This window comes from Micropterus salmoides, unplaced genomic scaffold (assembly GCF_014851395.1).
Source record: "Micropterus salmoides isolate LMB-PRFRI ecotype aquatic unplaced genomic scaffold, ASM1485139v1 Ms_hic_scaffold_12, whole genome shotgun sequence".
NCBI lineage: Eukaryota > Metazoa > Chordata > Actinopteri > Centrarchiformes > Centrarchidae > Micropterus > Micropterus salmoides.
Genome location: NW_024040263.1, coordinates 18,720,656 through 18,732,147, shown reverse-complemented (window position 1 = coordinate 18,732,147; position 11,492 = coordinate 18,720,656). Strand labels below are relative to the sequence as shown.

At 39.9% G+C, this 11,492-nt stretch overlaps 1 protein-coding gene across 1 annotated transcript in view; it reads right to left on the bottom strand.

The window, feature by feature from the left end:
• Positions 1-3,386: 3,386 nt before the first annotated feature.
• Positions 3,387-11,492, bottom strand: part of cygb2 (cytoglobin 2) — a 37,447-nt gene continuing 29,341 nt past the window's right edge. Inside the window, exons 4-5 of the mRNA XM_038713830.1 lie at positions 10,020-10,251; positions 3,387-7,713 (exon numbers count right to left, since the gene is read on the bottom strand). Coding sequence (XP_038569758.1) covers positions 7,549-7,713; positions 10,020-10,251 — 397 coding nt within the window. The 3' untranslated portion in view covers positions 3,387-7,548. The remainder of the gene's footprint in view (positions 7,714-10,019; positions 10,252-11,492) is intronic.

Sequence of the window (11,492 nt, the reverse complement as noted above, 5' to 3'; positions counted from 1 at the left end):
CAGACAGCGGGACGTGGATATTCTCAAGTCAGCAATGACATTCTCCGCGACGGCATCTGTGACTCTGCTGTCACCGCCCTGTCATGAAACCTCTGGTGCATGGACAGCAGACAGATGGAAGTTCACACAAGTGGCTGTCAGGAATGTTGCAGCGATGTGGCTGTGCATCTCATCGGCAACTTTGAGACGAGCTCATGCCACCTCATTGGAAAATTCTTCAGGCCTCCTCTTTAGCTTTGAGTTGATGGAGAGCTGCACAGATCACCAATGCCTAAAAAGCAGGGGGTTTCAGTGTCACAGAGATGTTATTTATCTGGACCTGCATGTGCTGCCTGGCTTAGTTGTGCTTTAGGCTTGTGCAAGAATTATGGGATTTATTGGGGCAGTTAGCTCCTGGGGTCCTACATTTCAGGAACTGTAATTCAGTTCAGTTCAATTTATATGGTGTCAGTACATAACAAAGGTTATCTCATTGCACTTTTCATATAGGGTATGTCTAGACCGTATTCTTTGTATTATTATTAACAGAAAACAGGACCGTGACTCAGGGTGGGCGGCCATCTGTCTTGACCGGTTGGGGGGAGAGAAGTAGCCCAACACAATATCCATAATGAAATACGAAAATAGCAAAAGGTGGTAGTGGTACAGACAGAAAATTAATAATCATACTAATGATAGGACTAATAATAATAGCAGCAGGTTTTGAGCAGGAAAGTGGAGGCAGCAGGAAGCCCGCAACCACAGATCCAGATCCCACAGCTTTGGAGCCAATAACACCTGCAGAAAGCGATTGGAGGACAGAGGAGAGCGACGAGAAAGAAGTCAAGTTAGTAATGTGCATTAATGAGATGAGAGTGCATAGAGATGGAGAGGGAGAGGAGGAGAGAGGAGCTGAGTGCATCATGGGGAGTCCCCCGGCAGTCTATAGCAGCACAATTAAGGGATGGTTCAGGGTTCAACTGAGCCAGCAGTTAATAAAGGCTTTGTCAAATAGGAAAGTGTTATTCTACTATGAAATGTGGAAATTGTCCAAATTGTTCAACATATGAATAGCCTATGCTACATTAGACCTACTATTAAATTATGTTTTCTGGTCTGGCTAGTTTTATCCTACAGGCATAGATTTTTAGCCATGCTAGTGGCTCTAACGATGCTGATGTCAGTCGGTTGGTTGGTCCACCAATTCAGTCCAGACTACATATCTTAACAACTATCAGATGGATTGCCGTGACATTTTGTCCCCATAGGATGAATCACGCTGATTTTGATGGCCCACTGACTTTCCTCTAGTGCCTCTAGCTTCTACTGTGGATCAATTCTAATAACTTTGGTGATCCTGTGACTGTTCATCTAGGACAATCATCAGGTCAAAATATGTTCATTTATCCAATACTTTGGTTTATGACCAACCTCAACTTTACTTTGTGCTTAGCTTTTGAAACCTACCAGTACATCTCCTGCCACCAGTAATGAAAGCTTGTGAATCACCAGATTTGATTTCTTACCAATTTAAACTCCTCTATCAGTCAATATAGCTTACAGGTTAACTGGTTAGTCACCTGCAGCCCGAGACAGATGTGTGTGAGTGTGTTAACAGTGCACACAGATGATTGAATGATAAATGTCAAAGCATCTAAAAGCCAAAAGAAGTCAGGTAATGGTGTCTGGGTATTTCTCCCTAATATGTTTAGCTTCTGAGTAATGAAGCCTGTGGTGCTCCTCGAAGTTAACCTATTATTAGCGTCTGTGTTTCCAAAGGGTAACGAAGAGTTTGTCCAGGTGTGTTTGTGCATCAGTTCCACTGGATGTGATGAGCCTGTGTTACCAGCGCTCTCTGGAAATGACAATATCTGGCAGTGGGAAAATGTGTCACCATGGTGACAAGTCAGCGCCCCGTTGACCGCGCCGCATGACTCACGGGAGAATGACTATTTTCTGACTCTCATGATGTGGTTTACCTGCTTCACCTATTCCTATTTATCAAGCCAGGCAGCAATTTCCTGAACATTATCTTGGTTCCTTTAGGCGATCAAACAATTACACAGATACAAAATGCTGAAATCTTAAATAACTGAAATGACTCTGTAATACAGCATTTATGAATTCCTTTTACGAAAAGCAAGACAAAAGTATGAAAAACACTTCTGCATTCAAACAGCAGACATACCAAAGTCTTCTTCGATGATGAGATATACGGTTTAGAATAAATTACTGTAAGGATTTGAAAAATGAGCGTCTTCCTCCCTGCATGAACCTCCCACTGAAGCCTTAGATAGAGCCTCGCCTGGAGCGCCAAGTAGTGAACAGGCAACCATTAATCATTGATTAAGAACATTTACATCTCATTCCATTTAATTATCTCTTGTTCCTGAAACAGTGGGACTGCCAAGTAGAGTATCTGCACTGGCTACCTGCAGGCAGGAGATATGTGCTGCATTGGGTTATCTGGGTCAAAAAGAAGAATAAATTGAAAAACCAGGATTAGATTGGAAAAACAGGGGGGGGGGAGCATGGTGATTTGTCCTCGAAGCGCTAAATCCTTTTAACAAAAAGAACACATAGAAAACAATCCATTCTCCTTAGTTTCTGCTGTCAGAGGCCTCACGAACAAAAGAAAGTGGAACAAGTCGCACCAGTTGTCAGATCTTCGTGCTGTTACAATACTGGTTTATAAAGGACCGACTGGTGTCGCGCCAAAACAAATTTCTAATCTGCTGCTACATTATGAACCATCCAGGCCTCCCAAGGAGAAGCAGAATTCATTTTCTGAGCTCCACATATCTGCAACACTCTCCAGCTGTCCTATTCTATCTGCTATTGGCTTTTTAAACAATATGTGACTAGGCCTGTGACTGACTGTGTTTTTTCTAGTTTTTTCCCCCCTTAACAAGCAGGGCTATAGCTGCAGTAACCTCACAGTTTTTATTTCATAACACAAAAAATGAAAAGAATTCCACTGTTAGTTCGACTTTAACCTCATGTTAACTCCTTGCTATGTGACTGTTCTCAAAGACAACTGTTTAGTAAGTCATTTTAGCATGATCTCCGTTACCTCCTCTTGCCTTCGCTGTAAGTCGCTGTACGACGATGAATAGATTTTAAAAAAATTTAGTCAAATATTCAAATGCATGCATAATCTTTTCCAGGTGATGTAACCTGAATGTAACATTTTCTGGTGAGCATGAAGGAAATTGGTTTTGAATAGACAAGGTTATGTAACTTGAGTGCTCATCATTTCACCAATGATATTTCTGATTAATTTTGGCCTGAATGTTGAGATCTCGCACTTGTTGGCTGTCTGCATAGAAGCAAAAAGTTACAAATGGATCATCTAACAAACGTATTATATATTGTTAAAAAAAACTAATTGGAAGACAGAGACAAAGTTATGTAATTATATTTTATTGATGGTCATGATTCATTTTCACTAGATCTGCAATGGTACAAGTCTGTGGTAGGCTGTGCAAACATGCTCAAAACACTACAAAGCCACTGCACTCGCTCCCACCAACAACGCAGTATACAATGACATATTCATATACAGTATTCAAATACACAGAATCCTTCTCATGGATATATTTAGAAAAATATAAAGTCCTAACTTTTCAACTGATAGACAGAAACATTTCACAACAAAAACACACAGTTCCACATATACTGTGATGCCCTTATTTGCTGAAAGAGAATAAATGCGTGAAATGAATTAATGTCTAATATTCAGCTTAGAATGATCGACAAAACATATCCGATTAAGTCCTGCTGTAGTACACTTGGCATGCGAGGACATGCCTGAATCTTCTAATTTAATGCAACCGTGTGTGTGTGCATTTGTGAGAGTGTGTGATAAAGAAAGTGAGTGAGCATCATTTGGATGTACATAACTGTGTGACGAGGAACATGCTGCATATAGAGGAAGATGAACACAAAACATGCAGCTTAGGAAGAGCAACAGTACGTCTCCATCGTGTGTGTTTGCAGATGGGTCTCATACCACAAAGTGTTTAATATACAAAATGTTGGGGGAATTGTGCTTGAAAATATTTCTGAACCTCGAGCTGTTTGAGGTCTGACCTCAGAGGGACGCTGACGTCAGAAGTCAGGCAAAGAATAGGACTGGTGTGTACTTTGAAACGGATCTTTTATGGGCTGAAAACAGCTTTACTGCCTCCAAAGCTGTTTGAGCCAAAGTGGAAATAGTTTACCTTGAGGTTTGTTTGACCCCTGTGTGTATTTTTATACACTTGTCTAACTTGTGAGGCATATTGTAGGCTTACGACTCTCCAGTTCAACTTAAAAAGGAACTCGTTTAATGGGAGCTCTTAGTAAACATAGTCTGAGCAAGTTGGATGTAAATGACAGGCTTTTACAGATACTGAAGCCAAGTACTATTGTTACCTCAAGATCACTAGTTAAATTAATGAGCATTATGTTTTATTTATGCACATGCATAAACTCTGGCCATTTGAGCAAAATTTAACTTACAATTTTCATTTGCACAGCAGAAACTAATGAAAAACATGCAGTTCTCGTTCTTGCTAGTAATACTTAGAATAGTTTCTCCAATATTCTTCCTGTTCGATACAAATTCAATTCATGTTGGGGGGTAGGAAGGAAGTTTGGAGACCACTGGTCTAGGTCAAGGCGTAATGTGTAATTAATACCTTCAGGAAATCACTTCAAGCATACACTATATACATGTTTTATTTGAGGTATTTATTCTTGAATGTAACTGTGCTAAACAAATTTTCCTAAATGTGTATGAAAGACATTTTTAAAAAGCGTTGTTGTGACTGGCTGACACGGTGTGGTAGGTTTACAACCATCTGTCCAATCATAATTGTTTTTGATCTCAGTGACACGGCCCTAACGGAGGCAGTGGGAAGTTACAGTAGATGAATGACCAAATGAGGAGGAGAGGAGACTCATTACTTCCTCATTAATGCCAGATGCCGATGCCAAGGGGGGTCAGATGGGAGAACTAGGACGTCACAGGAGCAGATGCAAACTGAAGATTGAATCAAATGTCCATCCTAAACAGATTTGCGTATATGTTTGGGAAATTGACTAGAAAGGGGCTCACAGATGGGGACTGCGTGCAATCCAAATAAGATGAGGTTAAGTAAGTTAAAGAAAGTTTGTTTGACAGTATGCTGCATGTTTGTGGAGGTGCAGATAATTGAAGATGACGTCTGCATGAGTTTAGAGAGAAACTGTGAGGAAAAATTGACGTTAAGCATCCACCTCAAACATGAAAAAATTCCATCCATTGTGTTAGAGCAAAGGCAGTACAACTGCATTTCATGTATTTGTATGTATTTGGGTATCCTTTAGATGTTAGAAATCTAAAGAAACAGCCTGATGGCACTTCTAAAGCTGACATGTTTTCTGCAGACCTCCAGAGTGACTCTATAAAGCCCTTAATGGAGCTTTAATGCAGCACGTCTCGCTGATGGGGTTTTGAAGAAGTAAACAAACTGACAGTGCTGTAAATACTAGCATATGGGAGGTCTTATAGCATGCATGTGAATGTATACATGTGTGGTTGCTGATTGTGTCCACCTGCTGATATTTTCCATCTCACTTTCACAATGTTGTAAGCGTTTGTGTAATGATAGGCAAATAAAAACGTAAAGCACTGCTGCTAGTCCAAGACTTTTAGCAAAGAATAAACAGCCCTCTTTAACATGTCAACAGATCAACGTGTCAATGAGTTGTAAACAAAGGCAGAAGAGTATGCACACTTGCCCACTGTACACTTATACAAACAACACCTGTGTAAAGTTAAACAAGACATTAAGAGCACACAATGCATCAATAGAGTGAGAAAGGGGCTCAGGTCCCCTAAACATGAGGATATACTGCAGTAGGACACAAAGAGAATCTATTAACAGTCAGTAGCTCCATGGTCCCATTGCCGGGGCGTCTACCTGCCCCCCTCTCAGAGCTTAAATATCACTTCTTGTCTAAACATTTCTTTCAATTTCTCTTTCAAAATATCATGAGGTGTATTCATGTGTGCGGTTTAGCCGAAAGATGCTTCTGTCACTGCAGGTTTCCACAGAAATGAACTCTGTTAAGTAATAATCCGCAACGTTTTTGTATAATAAATGTCTGTGTCTGCCATGCCCAGCTGACCATTCACCAAACAGTCCCCTGAACAGCCAACATAACATTAGATTATCTGAAACTAGGCACAGCAGGCCTGTCAAGCTTTGGATTTCTCCACATGAGACTGACTAGAGCAATAAATGGTATTCAAGAGTTTGAAGGGTGGTGTGTGTTTTTTCTTATCACCTCTCCAAAATTCAAAATACAATACCAGTATATTATTAGTTTGTTAGTCTGCACTAACCTGAGCAGCAAATGTTTGCATGTCGTTCTAACTAGCACACCACATACGGTAGTAACTTAACCCAGCATTACTTAGAAGATCCTGGAGGATATTAATAACTAACTACATTAATTTGTAGGTTTAGAGGTTTTGAACAAGCCCCGTTCAGGACCGACACATCCACTGTGTAGTGGTAGCCTACCCCACAGTGGAGCCAGTCCAGAGGGATACTATGATGCTCTTTCATTTCCCTTAAACTCTTTTCACATTCTTACTTATCATATTGCACCATAATACTAGATGATACTAACTACACGCAAAACTGGTCCTTTGTTTCCATTAGTTCTACATGTATCATCAACTAGTACTGTCTTTACTTGGACATGTAGCTTTAGCCTTTTAGCATCAGCTCATGTAGCTAGTCTTCAAGTGCATGTTTATGATTGTTTTACTGGGTTTTTGTTAAAACAAATTGGTTTGAGACAGCATTATCAAATAACTTACCTAGCTAACATTAATTGGCTACTGTAGGTAGCGATAGTGGATTAAATCTGCTAGCAACCGTTGTTATTACGGGTGGCAAAATTAACAGCGTTCAGTTGGAAATAAGAAGCCTACCTTTGTCTGAAATCAAGGGACCATTATTTCTAAGACTACTAAGAAGTTTGAGAGGTTAATCTGTCGCCATTATTATTGTAAACTGCATATGTAGCGTGCTAGATTGGAAAGCTTAACAGGCCTAGCAGCAGTAACTATGTCAGACAGGGTTTAGCAAAGGGTCAGTTGTCAATGTATGTAACAGACCAGTAAATCAATCTATCAGTTTATTAATATTCTTGGCTAAACACTTGGTAGCTCAGTAAAGGGGACAGTCCCATGCCAAACAGGAAGTGATGTGTTGTATGCTTCTGGCACTAACAGCAGTTTGTTTGGAAAAAAACAGTAGAAGAACTGGATAGTTAGCATTAGCAGTGATAGCCTCTGTGGCTAAACACACAGACCAAAGCACCTCTTCAATAAAGCTAGAACGTCATTAGGAGAAAAGTAAAATGTTGTCTGGCTACATTGTTTGGTGTCCAAGTGATCTCTGGATGGCGCGATGTACAAACACCACAGCACCAAAATAAAGTACAGAGTTGCACGAATTACCACGTTAATCTTATCCATATCTGTAAAAACCATCCTCACAGAAAACTCCTGAACCCCTCTTCTTCGCTTCACACCGCTGAGCTGGAGACCTGGAGCCAGCCCACCTCTGTATAGGCCCCTGTCACATGCCAGTACACTGCTCCCATCAGTTTGGTCCACACCATCTGCACCTCTGCTGGGAAGAACTCTGGGAAATCTTCAGACAACACCTCTAGCATCACGCCACTCAGGATCTGGGAAAGAGGAAGGTGAGAAAGAAACTTGATTCATTTGGGGAAAAGAGTTAAAAGTATGAGAAAGAGAGGGGGATATAAAGAGTGGGAATATGTGGCTATCGAGGGAGTAATGCAGAGAAATAGTATTCAGTTGGTGAAGTGAGAGCAAAGCAGTGGAAATAAAGCATTCAATTCACTGTTACAGAAAAGTGGGCGAGGCAGGTGAGAATTGAAAATGATAACAGTAAAACATGAAAGCAGTGCGTGGACAGGCGATACAAAGGCAATGGAAATGTAGAAAGTAGAGAGAGAAAAAAATATATAAATAGAAAGCAAAAAGGTAGAGGATGTGCATTTAAATGTGGTGAGCCGTGGTGTTAACGCTACAGAATGAAATATGACATTAATTTGTAGTACACAATCTGTAAGAACTGGGGACCTTAAAACTCAATTCTCACTTTTGTCTGGCAATAAAACTTTTGCAAAAAGAATAAGTTGCATTTTGGCAAAGAAGTTCTTAACACAAGGTCCATTTAAGTGGTGTTTTCAATGCTTTCAGTCAAAGCTCAATGGGATTTCTTTCAAGTAATAACAGGTCATATGTGGAGGGGGTACTGTAAGATTCCCCTATATATATCTGTTATCATGTCACCAAAATTCCATTCTTATGTCACATGACAACAAACTAAACCATCTCTGAGACAACTGAGCAACTCCATGCACTAAGGAAAGCAATGCGATATGGTTGAAAGCAGTGGAGAAAACAGGTACCTTACGAATGCTCCCTGATCATTCCTGTTACTGACTCTATTGTCATTTCAGATCCAGCCACTCCCTCCCAAAGTCCCCCATACAACCCCACTTTAAAAATTAGAAGTCGAGCTTATGGGTTTCTGCCTGCTCTGTTCCAACCCTCATTGCAACCAATATTTTGGATCTTGTATGTTGTAATTTTATGGCAAACTAGTATTTCTAAGAAATGGATCTTAAAGCTCAGGAAATTGCACGTTCAGAAGCTGGCGAAGTCTTAGGCTTGTCATATGATGACTAAGGGTGCGGCCATATTTATTATTTTAATTTTTTTAAATACAGTTTGATTCAGATTGTCAGTTCAGCCCATAATATCCAGAACATGTTCAACTTCAGAAAAGCAAAAAACATCAACTCCTCACATTTGAGGAGCTTAAAATGTTTGGATTTGTTTTTGTGACAAACAACTTAAAGCATTTAACTAATACCAATAAATGTTTCAGTGCTAATAATGATATCCCCATCCTGATAAGACAGGACATGACAAAATAATGACCAAAGAAGTTCACATGTGTACATAAGGGATTAAAAGTTCAGGGAATACACAGCGATTGCCTACTGTTACTAACTTATTTAATGATTTATTCACAAAGAGATCAATTAAATCTTACAACACATTCTAAAGGCATTCGGAAGCCAGTAGGGGGATGCTTAAATGGTGGTAATCTGTTCTCTTCTTCACAGCTGCATTTATGAACCAACTGCAGATGACATTCAAAAGACTTGAAGGGAGGAAGCATACGGTTCATACTCTTCAATCAGAGGGAGGGAATCATACTGGAGTTTCACATTAAACATTACGCAACCATATGGTCTAAATTAAACAGTCTGTCTCAAAAGGTTATCAGCACTGACTTTAACATTTATTAACTTTTTTTGGAATTGGCTGCTATGAGATACATTTTTCACTCTAACCGCCTAAGTCTAATTCATGATCATTGCTCATTTACTCTTTTGTAAACTATAAAGTCATTTCTTACTAGTTGCAGTTCTTCTATGCATTAGCATAGCATAAAATACTTTACACTTGTGGGCTGCTCTAACATTGTTTTATATATGGCATGACTTTAAGTTACTCTTAGCATATAACACCATTTTTTGGCCTGAGTAAATTTAACTAGGTAATAGAATCGCCTGTGATATTAGATTGGTAATGAGAACATTTTGGGGGGTGCCACTGGGGTGCTTTGGTAATCCAAGGGGCTGCTGCAGCAAGAAAATACTTCCACTGTGTTACCTATTCAACAAAGAGCACTCAACAAATGTCTTTCAGAACAGAGTCTACTTTGTTCTATGGTCCAATCAAGTACCAAGTACCAATCAAGTGGCCAAAATGAGAATGCAACACATCTTCACCTAGCAGTGAAACAACACCCCTATACCCCTGTGCATATGTATGTATCTTATTGGATTGAGGACAATTCTGGGAAATACAAAAAATCCCTGACCAAAGAAAAGCAGAATGTGGCATAATTCAATTAGCACCACACAGAGGATTATTCCATGAAAGTCACCTTGAAGTACATGGGTTCCACCTTGTGTTTGATAGCATGAGCCTTTCCCACCAGGGCCAGCACTGACGATACCTTCTCCGGGTCATGGAGGTTCTCCACCACAGTATTGATAGCATTCATCACCCTGCGGGCATGGTGCCGAAGTTGGCTGCTTCGCTCCATCTCCTCGGGGTCCTCCATGTGCTGGAACTGGCTGAAGTACTGCTTGGCAGATGGGAAGTTGACAAAGAATCTAAGGAGGCAAAAACATTTCAAATTACTATAGATTGGGAAAAAATGAAAGGAGAGGGAGCGTAGCATTAAGACCACAAGCACATTATGTGAACAAGAAAGGCATCTTCGCTTGACATCAGTGTTATTTTTATTTTTCAAGTGTTGTTTACAAAAATACCCAACAAGACAGCTGTAACATCTATTAGGCTTAACATTTGATCAAAGCATGTGGGGCCTACTGAAAAATAAGAATTTATCCAAGAAATGAACAGGCCCAGGATAAAACGTGATTCTCATTCCAATTTCATAATACGTATTTTCTAAATATGACTCTCAGTGAGTCTGCAATGAAATCCTGAAGCTGTTAAATGCACACCTACTTAACACTAAAGTGCAGTTCTCACATGTGCGTTTTCATGTCTGCAAGGTATATAATCCAACTCTGTACTCTGATGATTAAGACTGATCAGACCCTTTGAGTGTAATTGGATGCAGGTGTGCTGTGAAGAGCAGGGTTTAATTTTCAAACATTTCTGGTGCTGTTTATGCCAGTGGAACAACCTGGAAGACACCTTCTGAAGGTACTGTACAAAGTAGATTAAAAAGCTGTATAATATATTTTTCCACTTCCACTTCCAAAATGTCCATCTCATGTATAAATACTGTTTCTTCACTGACATTTACAGGCAGGCACAGGATGATTGTTTGACTTCTTGCATGAATTTAATTAAATCGAGCTTTAATCAGCGATCACAGTTACAAAACAATATATTTGCCTTATTTTTTTAACCTTTCCTTTTGAACGCCATCAAATAGTAACAAAACTATGGCCACAATCAGATGAAGTTCAGCCGTATGTGGAAAAAAAAGTATTTACTCATTTGTTTGAGTGGAGCCAGTCTGTTGAAGCCGCAGGGGCGCCAACGGCAAAATAAAGATGAACTTTTGCTGCTCTGCAATGTGACGTCATCCAGAAAGGCACTGCACTGGCCAGTCACATGCAAGCTAGTGCACATTCCTGGTAGTTTACTTTGAAACGTCATATGTATACTGTTTATCTCGCAGTCGTCCAAAAGTCGCACACTTGTGATGTGGGAGAAAATTACACTTATCTCTGAGGTGTCTTGATTGTTCTGGAGGTCTGCCCAGTGTGTACAATTGGAGTTATTTTAGTTGCAGATGTAGTAAATCCCATTCTGAAACCACCCTGGTAGATGTAAGAGGAGAGATAAACATGTAAATCTTCTTGTAGAATTCTTG